Source organism: Chiloscyllium plagiosum, chromosome 31 (assembly GCF_004010195.1).
Source record: "Chiloscyllium plagiosum isolate BGI_BamShark_2017 chromosome 31, ASM401019v2, whole genome shotgun sequence".
Classification (NCBI taxonomy): Eukaryota; Metazoa; Chordata; class Chondrichthyes; order Orectolobiformes; family Hemiscylliidae; genus Chiloscyllium; species Chiloscyllium plagiosum.
Window position 1 is genome coordinate 4,320,458 of NC_057740.1, and position 19,310 is coordinate 4,339,767.

The 19,310-nt window shown below is 39.4% G+C and overlaps 1 protein-coding gene across 2 annotated transcripts in view; it reads right to left on the reverse strand.

Moving 5' to 3' along the window:
• Window positions 1-430: 430 nt before the first annotated feature.
• The window catches only part of ndc80 (NDC80 kinetochore complex component), a 61,444-nt gene continuing 42,564 nt past the window's right edge, over window positions 431-19,310 (reverse strand). For both annotated transcript variants that reach the window (XM_043720866.1, XM_043720865.1), the window contains exons 10-17: window positions 18,399-18,543; window positions 16,487-16,692; window positions 14,934-15,089; window positions 4,904-4,993; window positions 4,703-4,795; window positions 3,389-3,519; window positions 2,465-2,567; window positions 431-1,682 (exon numbers count right to left, since the gene is read on the reverse strand). In XM_043720866.1, coding sequence (XP_043576801.1) covers window positions 1,560-1,682; window positions 2,465-2,567; window positions 3,389-3,519; window positions 4,703-4,795; window positions 4,904-4,993; window positions 14,934-15,089; window positions 16,487-16,692; window positions 18,399-18,543 — 1,047 coding nt within the window. In that variant the 3' untranslated portion in view covers window positions 431-1,559. The remainder of the gene's footprint in view (window positions 1,683-2,464; window positions 2,568-3,388; window positions 3,520-4,702; window positions 4,796-4,903; window positions 4,994-14,933; window positions 15,090-16,486; window positions 16,693-18,398; window positions 18,544-19,310) is intronic.

Sequence of the window (19,310 nt, forward strand, 5' to 3'; positions counted from 1 at the left end):
ATCCTGAAAATGCCTCCTTTTTGGGATTCTGTCTTATATTTGTTAGCCAGTCCTCTCTACATAGGCCACTGAAATGCTCACGGTGTTGGAGAATCTACGGTGTGGTACCTTACTGTACACCTTCTAAAAATCCAAATACAGTATATTACACAAGAGTTTGTGTGTTAGCTCTCTGAATGAACAATTCACTCAATGCCATTTCCCTTTTTTTACCCTGTAACCCTGCAAGTCCTTTGTTATTCCTCTCAGTGATCTCATTCTTGCAATCTCATTCTTCAAGACTGCTGCAAATCTCCATGCTGCTTGTTGTTATCATATCAGCAACGTCCTGACAACTGATTACTGGATGGGTTGCATTCTTCTACTGATCAGGAATTCTTTTGATTGTGGCCAGTTTGACCAACGGTAGTCCTCTATTCAGGCAACATTGCAGGTGTTTACACTATTTATTAGATAACCTAAGAACTAATTTACATCATCAAAACATACACATTGAGATAATCATTTTACTAAAATACCTAAGAATATTAAAGCTCAACAGATTACACTTGAAAAATTACTTTAAGCTGAAGACTAGCAGTGGGGTTCTGTTTAATACAAGGTAAATATAGAGTTTCTGCATTTCATGGAATAGACTCCCTAGGTTGGTAAAACAAAACCTTGAATATATTTAGGGAATAATATGATGCTCCAGAAACTTAATGCTGCAGAGAGTTCAGGTCTTCTCTGGAGATGTGAACTGCAAACTGAAAGAATCTCAAGATGTAATGGACATATGAGCAGACTGCTACCAAACCAAAGACCAATTCCTCCCTCTGTTTTCCTGCAAATTACCTGCCCTCTCCTTTTGATGAAGTAGCTAATGACCATTTCCCCCCCCCCCCCCCCCCCCCTCCCCAAGGCTGTACTTTAATTCTGCATGCCAACTGCCAATAGACCTATAATTAATTTAAGCATATATTATCCTCATTGGAGTTTGGAGATTACAGACAGCAATCAGGTCAATTTGTTCCCTCCAGAGACTTGGGCCAGCACAAATACCCAACACCTCCCCCCCCAGTCTAACTTTATATAAAAGAAAGAGCCTGAACCAAAGATCCTGGATTGGAGGCTGTTAGTTAACGTATGACTAAAGCAGTGTTTTAATTGAGAGAATTTAAGAATTACATCATATCTTGATAATCAAGACTGGAACATTGACTGAAGACTTATTAATATGCAATTTACATGAAGTATCTATTATTCTAGATCAATCACCTTCATTGGTCAAAGCTAGCTGGAAGGGAATTCAGAAAAACCAAGTCTAGGCTCTAAAATTCCTTCATGAGGATATATTGGAGACTATATTTGAAAATACTTTTGCTCTGACAATATTACAAATCCAGAATGGACATTCTGCCTGCAAGAGGTTTTGTTAAGACCAAGCGTCTCTCAGTCTCAAAAAATATCAGTTGGAAGACAATATATTCCTGCGTTGGTGTCCTTTCCTTAATAGTCATTCCTTAATACAAACTGTACATATAGAAACAAGACATATCATGCACCCTGTTGCCTACAGCTCAGAGAGAGCTGACCATCTCTTTGCATGATTCGGTTATAGACTTCAGATCTTTTAAGAAGTCGTCCTTCAAGGATTCCTCACAGTCTCTCGTAGCACCTTTTTGATAATCCACAAGGTAGTTCTAACAAAGAAAGAAAATTACTTCAGTCCAGTCCAAACTCATCACCAAGAGAAATCAAATGTAATTCAGTATCTAACCACAGGTGAATAATGTGTGGAATATAATAATGAAAATCTTAATATCTCTGCAACGGAGAGGGGATATGCAGGAACCAAAGAAAATGAATCCAGTTTATTCTCCTCTTCAATTTCTAACAGGGTGGTATTAACCACAACCCACCTATGCCTTGCCATGAGACCCCAAAATAATTTGTTTGCAGTAAGGGAAATTAAGGGGAAAATGGGCCCAAAGTTGAAGCTTAGTGCAGGATCAGTTAAAGAAGCTGTACAGGACACACAAATTTCTTTGGCCTGTGAATACTTGGTTTTAAAAAAAAAATTTGCTGAACACTCTGTAGTGCAGGTCCCAGAAAGCTCATCAATGAACAAGTCTCACAAATCCTGTTTCTGGAGTACCTTGAGCATGGCGTATATCTTCCATGAACTGCAGCCAGGTATTATTCACAGTATTGTTGAATTTTGATTAATATTGGCTACATGTTGCTTTTGACTATACTAAATCGAAAGTAAAATATGTATTCTTTTTTAAAAAGGAATCAGGTTTGTGCCAAGGGGTTACAGGGAGAAAGCAGGAGGCTGGGGTTGAGAAACACATCAGCCATTATCAGATGGTGCAGCAGACTCGATAGACTGAATGGCCTAATTCTGATTCTGTAACCTATGGTCTAAACATACATTCCTGAAAGGTTCAAATGAACAATTCCTCAATATATACATCCCTACCTCTAGGCTGGTGACATGCTGGGTCATTGTGTCCAAGCACAACTGTAACTTGTTTGTTATTTTTCTTTTAGATTCTGTCGTCTTCTGCTCCACTTCATCAAATCTGAGGAAATAATTGTCCAAGAACAACAACTCTTCTAAAAGTACCGATAAATTGAACTAAACGCATGCTTCAGATGTGGCAGTAAAACAAAAGGCAAAGAGCTCTTTTCCTCATACAGATATAGGATTTTTACATGGCATTTAAAAAACAATTACACTAAGGAATTTCACAGGAAGAATTTCTGATTCCTCACACATGTAGTCTCTGAACGAGCTATTCATAATTCCATTTAACCGACCTGCTTATTCAGGGTCACTGAAATTTGTTTTCACCTACATATCTTTCAGCAATCCAATTCAACCTCAGTTGGGGAGAGCAGGGGTGGTTAACAGATATTTGGAGAGATTTTAGCTTAATTAAGGACAGAAGGCAGTTTGGTAAAAGAAAATCATGTGTCTTATTTAACTAAATTCTTTGAAGTAGCAACACAGAAGATAAACAAAGGGAATGCAGTGAATGTGGTTTTTAAAAATTATTGAACCAATTTTTCTGAGGTATTATTAGATCACTGGAGCAGGTGCAGTGGTGTGCCTACTCCTGGTCCAGAGTAGGCACACCACTGCGCCACAAGGGGGCCCCATGAACGTACAGATTATAAGAAAACATTTGATAAAGGCATTATATATTAGATTGATTAACAAAATTGAGGCTTATGAAATAATAGGATCAACATCCAATTGAATTAAAATCAGCTTAAGCAGTGTTGATCGTTTTTGTGAAATTTTACTTTTATGGTGTGATGTGCTGAAATTAAAGTTATTCATGACTACAATCTAAAAGCAATACAGAAAGGACTCCAATTAGATTTTACTGCTACATACCGGTATTTAGCAATTTTCAACTGTCCAATTGCTTCATCTAATTCATCGTTCAAGTGTTTCTGCAACCGTTTCCGCTGATTTTCCAGTGATTCAAGCTCTTGGACTTGTTTTGTCGTTTTTCGATTATCTTCCTAAAAAAATTAATTTGAATATTTTGAAAGAAGGTTGCCAACCACCACCATCCACCTCAGCTCACCCTCACTTTGAACAATTCTCCTTTAACTCCTCTCAATTTCTTCAGATTAAAGATGTGGCTTTGGGTAGCTGCATGGGCCTAACTTATGCCTGTCTTTTTATGGGGTGCATGGAACATGCTTTCTACTCAGGTCCCTCCCCAGAATTCTTTCTACAGTAAATCAACATAGTTAATGTGATTTCCCTCTCTTGTCTGGAACTGGAAAATAACTTATCCAGATAATAAAACAAAGAACTGTGGATGCTGGAAATCCAAAACACACAAACCAGAAGTTGCTAGAGAAACTCAGTGGTTCTGGAAGTTAGAAAGAGAGTTCCAGGGTTCTGACTGGGCACCAGTGAAAGACAGAAATAAATTTTCAAGTCTTGGGGCTTGGAGAGGAACTTACATCTGCTGCCTTTATTCTTCTAGGTGATACAGTCCAAAGGTCAGAAGGTGCTGTCAGTGGAAGTTACTGCAGTGCTAAGCATAGAATCCCTACAGTATGGAAGCAGGCTATATGGCCCATCAAGTCCACACCGATCCCCTATCAAGCATTGCACCCTATCCCTGTAACCTTGCATTTCCCATGGCTAATCCACCCAACACAAACACACCTTTGGGCTGTGGGAGGAAACCCACACAGACATGAGAACATGCAAACTCCACATAGTTGCCAGAGAGTGGAATCGAACCCGGGTGTCTGGTGCAGTGAGGCAGCATTGCTAACCACTGAAACACTATGCACATCCTGAAGCAAGTGAAGTTTGAATAGGGTATCAATCAAGAGGCTGCTTTGACCAAGATAGTGTTAAGTTTTTCTTTTGAGGGTTTCTGGGGCTGCATTCATTCAGGCAAAGGGGTAGTATTCCATCAGACTCGTGACTTGAACCTTGTGGAAGGTGGACAGGAATTGGAAGTGGCTGACCTGCTAGAGAATCTCCTTGTTAAACCTCTATTGCCTTTAAGATACACCTTAAAATTGCTCTCTTTGACCAGGCTTCATGTCACCTGTCTCAATATGTCCTTAGGTGGTTGAATACTAAACTTTGTTTGGTAATATGACAATCATAACACATTTTCCACATTAAATAGATGCTCTGTAAATGCAAGCAGTAATGTCAATTTGGCAGTCTGACCTCCTTTTCTTGTTCAATTGCTTCATCCACCTTTCGAATTTGTTCTTTTAACATTTTCACATCATTTGCTTTGTCATCTATCATGGTCTGAACCTAAGAGACAGAATGGTTATCTTCAATAGACAAATATTTTATACATCCAATACACGTTTTACACAGATTTGGTTGAAACTCCATTTACAACACTGATTATTTCCATACCTGTTCTTTGGCCTCTTGCACACTCATTTTCTTGTGCTTCAGATGTTCAATATCATCATTTATTTGTTTTAGTAGATTCATGAGGGCAAGCTGTAAAAATTAAGGAGGGCATAGGTCACAAGAAAATTGGAAAGGACAAATTACAAACGGAATCCTACTGATCTAGAAGTTACAGATTAACTGTTTCTGCCTATCATGAAAATCTTCTTTGATGTGCAGTGATGCAGTAAGGATGATGATTTGGCATCAGAGCTGACGATATTATAATCGAATATGGCAGGTCAGTTGACATAATTGGAGAAAAGCATGGAAAATAGAAATTGAATTGGAAAGTTGTCACCAGCTTAGACTGTTTGTTCTATCCTGACTCTTTCAATGATGGATTTTTTTAGGATTCAGAGGCAACACAAGAGACTCATAAGAACCCAAAAGCCTTTCATAAACATATAAGGAGTAGAAGATTTAAATAAGGGGTCGAGACAATTGGGACCAAAGCATACACATGCTCCAGAATTAATGAGACTCCTAGCCAAGCTGTTCCAGTACAGCTGCAACAATGTCATCCATCCAGTAATGAGACTACCCAGGTAAGATCTGACCACAGGGAATCAAGAAGGAAATTAAATAGGATCTCAAGAGAAATAATCTTAGGATTACTTTGAGTGCCGTGTGCTAGTTAGCATAAGAACAGAAGAATTGATCGATTAACAATGTATCTACAAAGACTTATGTAGGATGGAGGGCATCAGATTCCTGAGGGGTTGGGATCATTGCTGGAACAAGGGGGGGACCAGTACAATCTGGACAGGTTACACCTCAAAGGGACTGCAATTGATATCCTCACAGAGAAATTTGCTAGTGCCGTTGAAATGGATTTAACCAAGTTTGGGAGGAGGACTGGAACTTGAAAAGTAACCAAAATTGATAATAGGAAGACTATGCTAGGGAGACTAGAAGGCAGGAGCAAAGCCAACAAAATCAATTAATACCCCATAGTCAGCACAGACTTATGAAAGATAAATCATGCTTGACACACCTACTCGAATTTTGAGGATGAAACTAGCTCACTTCTCGATTAGAAGAGCTAGTACGTTCAGAAGGCTTTCAACAGAGTTTTATTAAGAGATTAGCTTATAAAATAGTGTATCAAAATAGATAGAGAATTGGTTGGCAGACAGGAAACAAGGAGTAGAAATAAATGGGTTATAGAGTATGCTTCAAAACATAAATGATGTTAAAAAGACAAAATAAAGGGCATTTTACTTGCGTGCTTGCAGCAGGTAGATAATCTAAAGGCACAAATTGAGATATATGGATATAATCGAATTGCCATTACAGGATCAGGCTTAATAAAGATGGGGATAATAAAACAAGGAACTGTGGATGGTGGAGATCTAAAACAGTCGACTGTATGCGCTGCTCACGATGTGGTCTGCTGTACATTGTAGATACGAAATGCAGACTGGGTGACTGCTTTGCACAACATCTATGTTCTTGAACATAAAAATGACCAATGTTCCAATTGCCTGTCACTTCAACACACCACCATACTCTTATGCCAACCTTTCTGACTCAAATCTGTAGTGCTCCAGTGAAACTCAATGCAAGCTGAAAAAACAATATCCCAACTTCTGCTTCGTGACCGGACAATCTTCAGGACTCATTGTTGAGTTTAACAATTTCAGAGCATGAGCACCTCCTTCCAGATTCAATACCCAGCCCCACAGCCCAGGTCCTGTAATGAAATGGGTAACTTTCAATATAGCCAACCCATTTTTGCCTACTCATCTACCTAGCTTCTCTTCAAAAACAAACCACTTGAAGTCTGAAGATCTGAAACAAAACAAAAAAAAAATTGCTGGAGAAACTCAGCAGGTCTGACTGAGGTTTTGAAGAAGGGTCATTGGACTTGAAAAATTAACTCTGGTTTGTCTCCACAGATGCTCCAGATCTGCTGAGTTTCTCCAGTAATTTGTTTTGTTTTTGCTTCTCTTCTTCCTTTGATTACGATGCCTTTGTCTGCCCACCTTTTTTCTCCTCTCTCTCTCTCCAGACTCCCTCTCTACCTATTCGCTCACTCCTCATCAGCATAAGTTACATTTTTTTAATAACTGCTACCAATTCTGAAGAGGGGTCAGTGCACTTGATACGTTAACCGCACTCTATATGCTAACGCTGTTTTCTCTTCATCATTGCTGTCAGGCCTGCTGAGTTTCTCTAGTAATTTGTTTTCATTTGTTAATGATGGCCAGGACTGTGAACTGAATATTTAAGGATATTTGACATTTAGGAAGGACAAACAAAGAAGAAAAGTGTGGAGTTGCACTGTTAATAACAGATGAGATCAGTACCTTTAGTAGGGGAGGATATAGGATTAGAAGAACAACATCATGTACAATCTGATTGAAGTCAAGAAACAGCAGACATTGGGCTGGAGTTATTTATAGGACATCAAACAATAACAGTAAACAGTAATTTATCAAGCGATAAAGAAATATGTAGCACAGGCAACATAGTTATCATGGGTGACTTCATTCTGCATATCAATTGGATAAATGAATTGAGCAATACAGCTACGATGGACAAGTTCATGGATCGTGTTTTCTACAGCAGTATGTGCAGGAACCAATTGGAGCATGTACTATTTTAGATCTAGTATTGCATAATTAAAAAGAGCTTTTAGGGATGAGTGACCATAATGATAGAATGTTGTGGTTCTGTTCGCCGAGCTGGAAGTTTTTGTTGCAAACGTTTCGTCCCCTGGCTAGGCGACATCATCAGTGCTTGGGAGCCTCCTGCGAAGCGCTTCTCTGATGTTTCCTCCGGTGTTTATAGTGGTCTGTCCCTGCCGCTTCCGGTTGTCAGTTTCAGCTGTCCGCTGTAGTGGTTGGTATATTGGGTCCAGGTCGATGTGTTTGTTGATGGAGTATGTGGATGAATGCCATGCCTCTAGGAATTCCCTGGCTGTTCTCTGTCTGGCTTGCCCTATAATGGTAGTGTTGTCCCAGTCGATTTTTGGGTTGAATTTGTGGTAGGACTGTTTGTTCAATAATGATAGAATTTCATGTTATGCTGAATAATGAAGTAATTCAGCCTGAAGTAAGGGCATTAAACTTGTATGTAGGTAATTATAAACATGAGGCATAAGTGGCTGAGCTGGATTGTAAAATAGATTAAGAGACGTTACAGACTATCCATTGCCTATGTGCCGTATAGACCTATTACATGTCTTAGGAAGATAGGAAAGGGAGATGGCTATTCAACCCTTTGAGTCAACTCGCCAATTAATCATGGCTGATCTATGACTAACTCCACATTCCTGTCTTTGGCCCACATCTCTTAACACCATTACTTAACAACAAGAAACAAATTCTCAGATTTAATGTTGGAACTGATCCAGCATCCACTGTTGTTTGTGGAAGAGAGTTCCAAACATCTACTACTCTTTGTGTGTAGAAGTGCTTCATAACATCTCTCCTGAATAATGCCTTAATTCTCAGACTATATCACTTAGTTCTTGAATCCCCAACCAGTGGAAATACCTTATCTTTATCTACCCAATCTTTTCCTGTTAATATCTTAAACACTTTGATCAGCTTACCCCTTAACCTTTGAAATTCTAGCAAAAGCAGGCCTTTTTTGTACAATCTCTCATCATAACCCCTGCACCTACTTATGGCATTTTAAAAGATTATGCACATGAACCCCCAAGACTTTTTGGACATTGACTGTAGTCAATTTCACACCATCTAGAAAGTACCTGATCTATTCTTTTTCAGGCCAAAATGGATAACCTTCCATTTACTTACTTACATAGAACTCCATTTGCCATAGTTTGCTCATTCACTTGGTCTATCAATATCCCTTTGTAATATTGAGAGATCACAACTACAATGCCACTAACTTTGTGTCATCAACAAACTTCAAAATATGATTCATACCATTGTCTAGTTGTTAACAAATAACGTGAATGATGGCCTAACACCACTGGTCACAACCTGCCAATGAGTACCTTACTCATTGCCTACTTCATTGCCTACCACCCAACCAATTTCCCAACCATGTCAGTAATTTTCCCTCAGCTTCTATCTTATTCAGAACCTTCTGGAACTCCATGTATAAACATCCATAAACATTCCCATGTTAGTCACTGCTTCAAAAACTTCAATGAGGTTTGTCAGACAAAACCTACCAGCTCAAATCCATCCTTGCTGGCTCTCCCCCTAATTAACTGAAAATCAAGGTGTTCAGTTCTTCCAGCCTTGAATATAGACTCCAACCATTTCCCCACCACACCCCACCCAGACTAACTGGCCTGTTTTTCCTCTTTTACCTTTCTTAAAAAGCAGGGTGACTTATAGCAACTATGTACAGTCAATTGTGGCGAACAAACATAGTTCGGCATACATTGTCAGGAAACAAAAAGTAAATCTGAGGTGGTTAAGGATACAGCAAAGGAGGATCAAAAAAACTAATAAAGAAAGGAGAATAGAGTATTACAGGCAAGTCAGAAGAATTCGTAATGGGGAATAAAGAAATGGGAGAGCAGCTAATGGATTTATACTTTTTGTCTGAGGAAGCTACAAGAAATCTTTGAGAACTAGAGATGATGTGGTTAAGGAGAATGAGTAATTGAAGGAAATTAATATTAGCAAGAAGATTGTACAGAATAACTTAATGAGACTGACAGGTGATAAATCTCCAGGACCTGATTTTCTACATCCCAGAGAGTTGAAGGAAGTGGTCATAGAGATAGAGAAACATGCATTGGTGATTATCTGCTAAAATTTTTATCGACTCTGGAATGATTCTTGTAGATTGGAAGGTGGTACATTTTACCCCACTATTTAAGGAGCAAGAGAGAAAACAGAACCACACAGCTAACATAAAACAAAAAATTGCGGACACTGGAGACCTGAGTTTAGAGGAGGGATCTAATTGAAACATACAGAATACTGAATGGCCTGGACAGCGTGGATGTTGGGAAGATATTTCCATTGGTAGGAGAGACTAGGACGCGAGGTCATAGCCTTAGAATAAATGGAAGACCTTTTAGAACGGAGATAAGGAGAAACTTCTGCAGCCAGAGAATTGAGAGTCTATGGAATTTACTGCCACAGAAGAGTGTGGAGTATATTTAAGATGGAAATTAATAGACTCTTGAATACTAAGGGGAAAAAGGGTCATGAGGAGAAAGCGGGAGAATCAGCCATGATTGAATGGCGGAGCAGACTAGATGGGCTGAATGGCCTAATTTCTGCTCCTAAGTTTTATGGTCTATAATATTTGTAAATTTGCAGATTAGATTACTTAGTGTGGAAACAGGCCCTTCGGTCCAACAAGTCTACACCGACCCTCCAAACAGCAATCCACCCAGACTCATTCCCCTACATTTACCCCTTCACCTAACACTATGGGCAATTTAGCATGGCCAATTCACCTAACCTGCACATTTTTGGACTGTGGGAGGAAACCGGAGCACCCAGAGGAAACCCATGCAGACACGGGGAGAATGTGCAAACTCCACACAGACAATTGCCTGAGGAGGGAATTGAACCCGGGTCTCTGGCGCTGTGAGGCAGCAGTGCTAACCACTGAGCCACCGTGCCGCCCATGATGTAAAGCTAAGTGGGAATAGGAGTTGTGAAGCTGTAAAGTGGCTTTCAGAGGATTTTGGACAGGCTTAGTGAATAGGTAAGAACTTGGCAGGTGAAACAGTATGTGGAAAAATTATAGGTTATACCTTCTGGTAGGAGAAACAGATCTGCAGAGTACTTCTTAAATTACGAGGTCGGAAATGTAGACATACAAGGTTATCGAGGTGCCCTTGTCAATAAGTCTCTAGATAAGGCAGGCTAATGGAATCTAAGCCTTTAATGCAAGAGAATTTGAGTGCAGTTAAGTCTTGCTTCAATTGTACAGGAGCTTGGTAAGACTGCACCTACCGAGTACTGTGCCCTTCTGTTCTCATCTCAGGGAAGATATTATAACCATATAGCGAGGGCAACAAACGCTCACCAGACCTGTTCCTGGGATGGATGGACTGCCCTAAGAAGAGAGACTGGATGTGTATTCTCTTGAATTGAAAAGAATGAGAGGTGATCTAATTTGAAGTTTATGAAATACTCAAGGGATAGACAGCACAGATGCATAGAATCCCTACAGTTCAGACAGAGGCAATTCGGCGCATAGCATCTGCATCGACCCTCCCATAAACATCCAACCCAGACCCCATAACTCCATATTTACCACAGCTAATCCACCTAGCCTAAACATCCCTATGAGACTATTGGGCAATTTACCAGAGCCAATCTACCTAATGTGCATATCTTTGGACTGTGGGAGGAAATCAGAGCACCCAGAAAAACCCACGTGGACATGGGGAAAACGTGCAAAGTCTACACAGGTAGTCACTCAAGGCAGGAAATGAACCGGGTCTCTGATACTGTGAGGCAGCAGTGCTAACTGTTGTGCCACTGTGCTGCCCTTGCTTCCTTTGATTGGGAATTTAGAATCAGGGAGCATAATGTAAAAGTAAGGGGGCTAATACTTATGTCAAAGATGAGGAGAAATTATTTCACTCAGAGGCTTGTGAACCTTTAGAATTCTCCACCACAGAGGTTTGTGGAAGCTCAGTTTTTGAGTGTTTAATGTAGAGATTGATAGATTTCTTATTACCAATGCCTTAAGGGTTATGGGGATGGGTGGATAAAAGGCACTTAAGTGTTTGATCAGCCATAAATGGCAATGTGAACCGAATGTGCTGGATGGTTTATTCCTGTTCCTATGTGTCAGCAAAAGGAACAAAAATAGCAGTACTCACTATTTTATAATAATTTAGTGCATACAATGTAATACTTACTGGTTCTAACAAAGAGTACTTATTCTTTCAGTCATGCTCCAGTAAGTGATAGCACGCTGGAAGATACTGGCCCAGTTTTTGTGAACTATGGGAAAGGACAGCACTTCTAACATGTTGCAACAGTAGCTTTCCAGACATTTTTTGGGCATTTTAGCATAGTTTCCAAAAGCCTTTTGCAGTGCAATTAGATGAAAGAATCTTCAGGCATTTATAGTGTGTCAAGTAGTATGAAGTATAATACCTAAAATATCCTGTAAAATCACATACTTAAAGTGAAATAGAGAGAATGAAACACATAGTCGAGTGAGATAAGAGACAAAAGATAGAACAAAGATCTTCTTTTTAAGTCTACAATATAATTCTGAAGGAATCGTATTCCACCATTAGCACTACAATTTCATGTCAGAGATTTGGTTATAATTATTGCCAAATATAGTTAAAATTCAGTTCTACCTGAATACACCACTCCTAACCTTTTCTGTCTTTAGTGTGCAACTAACTAGTAAACAAATGCTGTATTCTCTATGGCTAAGGTACTGAGGTGCAGCAGGTTAACTTAACTGCAGCTTCCAGATTTTTGTACCTAGTTGCACACATGGACTTTAAGTCAATGGCCAATTTATTGCAGTAAACAATATTTGCTTCACAGTTCTCAACAATAAAAGTGCTGGCGGGCCATTGAATTCACTGACAAATGAAATCTGGAACTCAACAGCAAAAAAAAATCTCTCTGCAAAAAAAAAAACCTTGATACTCAATCCCAAGGCATTAATAACGCAACTCAACATGTTACTTTCCCAACATAAATTGGAACAGTCGTAGTGTTAAGGTTTAGAGGGGGTGTATTTCTTGAAATGTATCCAGGGAACCCTGAGTGTCGCGGACAATCTAGGACTGGATAAAGAGGAGGAGTAGGGCTTTTAGCAAGTCCAAAGTGAGCAATTCAGCTGTGGCCCTTGAGGAATATAGAAAACGCAGGGGGGAGCTTTAGAAAGCATTTAGAAGAGCAAAGAAGAGACATCATGAAAAAGGACTTGCAAACAGGATTAGGCAGAATCCTAAGATATTTTATAATTAAAGAGAGGAAGTTAACCAGGGAAACATTAGGGCCCAGGGGGAAACCTGTGTTTGAAGCTGTAGGATATTAGAAGGATGTTGAGTGAATATTTCTCTTTGGTCTTCTCTCTGGAAATGGAGAATGTACGTACTGAATTCAGGAAAAGGGATTGCGAGGAACTTGCAGTTTGACATAACAACTGGGGAGGTATTAGACGCTCTTGTCAGGCTTTAAAACAGACAAATCCCCCGGCCCTAATGAACTGCATCCCAGGTTGCCATGGGAGGAAAAAACCCATGAGGACATGGGGAGAACGTGCAAACTCCACACAGATAGTCACTCAAGACAGGAAATGAACCGGGTCCCTGATACTGTGAGGCAGCAGTACTAACTGTTGTGCCACTGTGCTGCCCTTGCTTCCTTTGGTTAGGAATTTAGAACCAGGAGCATAATTTAAAAGTAGGAATTGCAGGGGCTCTGTCACAAATCTTTAATTCCTCTGTGGCCATGCAGTAAGTGCCAGGGGACTGGAAGACAACTAAATGTTTTTTTAATAGGGCTGGTAGAAATGAAGGTTGAAACTTTATTGCTGGAACAGCACAGCAGGTCAGGCAGCATCCAGGGAACAGGAGATTCGACGTTTCGGGCACAGGCCCTTCTTCAGGAAAGGGCCTGAAGAAGGGCCTGTGCCCGAAACGTCGAATCTCCTGTTCCCTGGATGCTGCCTGACCTGCTGTGCTGTTCCAGCAATAAAGTTTCAACTTTGATCTCCAGCATCTGCAGACTCACTTTCTCCTGGTAGAAATGAACCAAAATTAAAGACCAGAGTCTCATGTCAGTGGTATGGAAACTACAGGCGAAAATTCTGAAGATACCAGCTTGGAAAGGTATGGGTTAATTAGGGATGGTCAGAGGGAGGTCATGCCTAAATTTTCTTTTAGAATGTTTTGAAAATGTGACCAAGTATGTGGATGAGAGTAGCTCAGTTGGTATCATTTATATGGATTTTAGCATAGGTTTGACAAGGTCTCATATGGAAGACTGATTGAGAAGGTTAAAGCACATGGAATTGAGGGAAACCTGGTGAGATGGATCAGAAAATAGCTTACTACAAGGACGCAAAGGGTAGTGCTGAAGGCTGTTTGAGTGGCTGGAAGCTGGTATCCAGCAGTATACCACAAGGATCAGTACTGGGACCCTTATTGTTTGCATATATAAATAAATATTATAGATGAAAATGTGGGGGGAATATTAAGCAAATTTTCAGACAACACCAGGACTTGTAGGGTGGTTAATAGCAAAGAAGATGGTTGTAGGTTACAGGAAGACATAGGTGGGTTGATCAGATGGGCAGACCAGTGGCAGATCGTATGTAACCCTGGCAAGTGTGAGGTGATGCACTTTTGAAGAAGAATCAAGGTGAGGGAGTACTTAATGAATGACAAGACACTGAGTAGCTTAGAAGAATTCAGGGATCTTGGGTTAATTATTCACAGGTCCCTGAAGTCCGCAGAGCATGTGACTATGATAGTTCAGAAGGCACATTGGACACTTGCTTTCATCAGTCTTGGCACAGAATTTAAAAGCACGGAAGTAATGTTGAAGTTGTACAGGGCGTTGGTTAGACCACAACTGGAATATTGTGTGTAGTTCTGATTACCTCACTACAGGAAGGATGTGATAGCACTAGTTGGGGTTCAGGAGAGGTTCACCAGGATGGAGAAATTGAGCTGTAAGAAGAGACCAGATAGGCTTGGATTGGTTTGTTTAGAACAGAGAAGGCTAAGGGAGGATATGATTGAGGTGTGTAGGATTATGAGGGGTATGGACAGGGTGACTAGAGAGCAGCTGTTCTCTTTGTTTGAGGGGTCAATCATAAGAAGGCACAGTTTTAGAGAAAGAGGCAGGAGATCAGGGGGCATTAGGGAAAAAACCTTTTCATTCAGCAGGTAGTGGGAATCTGGAATTCATGCCTGGAAAGATAGCGGAAGCTGGAAACTTTATAATGTTTTAAAGATGTTTGGATCAGTACTTCAAATATCATAACGTAACATTAATGTTCCTTATCAACTGTAAAAACATAACGTATTTACAAAAAAGTAATGTCTTACTTTTATTTTTTCAGTATTTTGTGGTAGATTCTTTTTCCCAGACACAATATCCAACAGGCTTATCTCAAAGTTTTGTGCTTGAGCATTTTCAGGTGCTTTAGGAATTAGCTTGAGCTTCCGAGCCATTGTATGGTAGTCTTGTAGTCTGACTTCCAGCTGAAATAAAGCAATGAGAAACAGTGATTGAGGAGCAATCAGTATAAATTTTTAAAAATCATTAGATTACAGAAATATGCAGGATATCAGTTAAGTCTATGAATCAAATCTGAGATTTTCCCCAATACTTGCTATCAAATGATCCACAATATTGCAAAATTTTCTATTCCACATAACTGATCAAAGTGAATCTAGATGGCAACATGAGCAGTCATCACCTCAGGACTGATTTCAGAAAAGTGGACTCCAAAAACTGTTTTTTCAGTCTAGGAAGAACATGTAGGATCCCCCACTTGCAAACAAATTCTTACCGTTGAAAATACAAAGCACATTCCAGAAAAAAAAAAGCATACACACCTGTGAAATAGTACAATTTCAGCACTGTCACACCAAACTAGCTGGGCAAAGACAGTAAAGATAGTTCTGACTTTTTTTTTCCCCTGTATTAAAAAGGTAAGGACCAGAGGATTCTCAAAAGAAAAGCTGTCGTTACAATCTTTTGTCAAGATTAGAGTGGTGCTGGAAAAGCACAGCAAGTCAGGCAGCATCCGAGGAGCAGAAAAATAGACGTTTCGGGCAGGCTACAATCTTTTGGTCAGTTGATCAACCCAGTGCAGGACAATATGCAATCTACTGATAGCAAGTTAGCTGTGGTTAGGTGCTGAATGTGTCCTCCAAACAGAAATATCGGCTCTGTTAGCGAGGTCTAAAGTCAGGAAAAATTTGATTAGAATTGATTGATAACTGGAAGAATAAAATATGAGATCATCCATGTTGGATCGGAGAAGGATCAGAGTACTGTTTAACTGGTGAAAGCTCAAACCATTGGTGGCCTAAAGAACTTCGGGGGTCCAGATAAATGGTTTGCAATTATACATGCTCATATTTTAAATAAAATGGCTAATGGAATGCTGGCATTTATATCTAGACAACTAGAATAAAAGTGGGCCGAAACTGTGCTGTAGCCATAAAAATCCCAAGTGAGAATACACACGAAGTATCATGTTCAGTTCTGGACACCACGCTTCAGGAAGGATATTTGAGGGAGCACAGCATTGATTCATCAGAATGATATTTGGATTTCTTGGATTAAACTAAAGAAGTTACACAAACTAGAAACTGATGTAGATCTGTGGTTAACTTCAATTCGGATTGATAGATTTTTGTAAACTAAAGATTCGAAGGGATGTGGCAAATACAGTTAGATCAACCATTATACCATTGAATACCAGAACAGGCTCAAGGGAACCCATTCCTCTTCCTACAAGTTTAACAATTCGACACACCAGAAAATCCAGTGCTTTTTATTTGGCAACTGCAAATTTTTACTTTAGTTAAGAATAATTAACAATTAATTAAACACCTGATAATTCAGTCTCATTCAGAGCACACCTCACCATTTCCTTGGCCTTTGTCACTTTTATCTCTTCATTCCACATCCTCTTCTCTGCATCTTCAAGGCTTTTGCTCAGGAAAATTGTTGCCTGATGCAGCTCATTTTTCTCATGATTCATTTTCTTAACATCAACGGCTGAGACTTCCTGTACATCATATATTTGCTGCAATTTGTTGCTCTCCTCTTTAACTGCATCTAACTCCAGTTCTTAAAGAAAGAGACAAAATATACATGATCCAATACACATCCCTTATTTTAACAAGTAAATTATTTTGAAAGGAATATAAATCAACAAGCTTTTTTTTAAAATCTCAAATCTTCAAATTTCCAGCATCTGCAGTATTGTCTTTGTGTTATTGTTTAATTCATTACCACTTCACTTAACACATGCATCAGCAAGTTATGTTCTTCTGATGGGATTTCTTTTTAGCTACTTACTGTTTCTGTTTTTCTTATGTATAAAAATAATGTTTTCATAGCAAATTTTCCCAGCTCTGACTTATTTCATGAGAATTACAAATCTACTCTTCATTTTCAGGTCCATTAACCACATTCAATGCTCCACAAAAATGACTATTCTTGCTGCATCTCAGGATCCACACTTCGTGCTGCCACATGAATATTCTTGACTGCAACACCAATTCTGTCTCAAAGCTATCCTGGTTCCCAGTTTCATTTCACCTTAACAGAAAACTTGTTCTCTTCCTTTCAGTCCATCACTTCCCGCTGATCCAATCTTTCCACTAATTTCTACAATTGTTGTGTTTTCATTATATACTTCAACTTTCAGTTTGATGTTATTTGTTTGATTTGATCTGCAAAGGACTTAGTTTTATTGTCTGACATCCCAGCTTCATGAAATGTTGAGCTGATTGCCACTTCCTCTGCATGCATGTTTCTGGCCGGGGTCTTCTCTCAACTCATCAGATCCTTCCGAACATCTCCAATCTCGGTGGACTCATTCACTCTTGAATATTTCACCGAGAACTGTTGAGGTGATGTCAGCCATCTCTATTTCTCTCATCTAACTAGTCTCCCTCCTGAGGAGCTTGAGACATACATGTTCCCTCAAATTCAACATCAGCATCATTAATCCTGCTGACAAGTTCTTGACTGGCGTACTGACCTCTACCAAGCAGTAGCCAAATGTCAACACTCTTCACATTTCCTCCTACCTCCCATGGATTATGAATCCCATTAAGATAATGTTTCCAGGTTTTCCACCAATCTCATCTTTCCTAGAGATCTTCCTCTTCATAGCTTAAGAGGATACAGTACAGAGAGCGACTATTCAGCCCCTTGTTCCTATGTCATCACTTTCAAAGAGCTATGAAATAAGTTTCACTTCTGAAGCCTTTCACCTAGTTAAAACTCAATAGACATGTGGAACATTACTACAGGTTTCTGTTATAGAATGTCCAAAGAAAAGCCATCCCCATCAGCTTATGGAACAAGGACTCTGGGACACAGGTGTAAGGCACAAGCCAAAGATGCAGGGGAATTAGAGGAGAGTCTGTTCTTGATACAGTGATTGGTAATGATTAAAACCTGACTGTTAGAAAGGTGGTAGTTTCCTTTGAAAGGAAGCTGGATGGGCACTTGAGTGGAAGAAACTTACAGGATGATGGACATACAGAGCAAATAAGACTGAGTGGATGCTCCACAGAGTTAAATAACAAGATAACAAGAGTTAAAGGAACCAAATGATTTTCTGTGCTGTAATGGCTCTAAAATACAACCAAAATGAAAATGGAAGTGTAGCCTAATATACTTTGATTGAGGTTGTTTAGTATTTATTTGCAGAGTACTTCAATTATCTCAGCAAAATAACCTTTAAAGTTTAAATGCTATTTTGTTGCAATTAAAATTACTCACCGTCTCATTACTCTCCAAAACCACCACAAAACTATTACCTGCAGATTCTATTTCATCTTTGATCCCTTTTGCTCTCTGCTCAAGAAGAGCTTTGTGCTGTTCCATTTCTTCCAGGTATTTCTTATATTTCTGTTGGTCCTTTTGCAAACTTATTTTTGTTTTCTCCAGTGCCTGAACCCTGTCCTGAAATCAAAAGTTAATTATGAAATTGCTCTATAATGACACAGCTCTGGGGTTTCTTTGTTTGAGTTAAGTACTCAGCTTTTACCCACACATTTTAAATAATTAATTGGATTTTTTAAATAAAACAAAGGCAAGCACTAATTACTTCCAGCTTGGAAAGTTTACATGACTGAAGTGTAGTCTGCAGAAGTCATTAGTGTAAAGGCAAAGAAACAAGAAAATCATGCGCACTAAAGCTATCTTTACAAACTTGATATCCTACATCTCTTAGGTACATTGATACAATTACACAACTAATCCCTAACAAAGCCGGTTTTAATGATATCGAACCTGAAAATCCACTACAAGAATAGCCAATGGTCTAAATAACACAATACTGGTAAAGTGACACCACAGGGGAAATGTATGCCAACCTCACCAAATGACTGACCGCAGCTCTCTTATGGAAAATCCCTCTTCTGAAAGAGAACTGCAAATCCCCCTCCCCAGTCCAAGTGGCCTTACTGTCCACAGATATGCAATAAGTTGTAGCTCCCAGCTCCTTTCATAAGCCCTGTAAAACTTTAGATATTTAAGGATTGCAACATAACCATGACACCACTTGAAACGATGATTAGATACTAAGAGAACAAGTCACAAAATAGAGTGCTGTAGGGCAGGACCAAGGTGTAAAGGAAGAATTTGTATTTGTGGCATGTACAGAGCAACAAACAAAAAATCTCCAAACGGTTAACAAAATTTGACATTAGGACACTAATTTATATAAC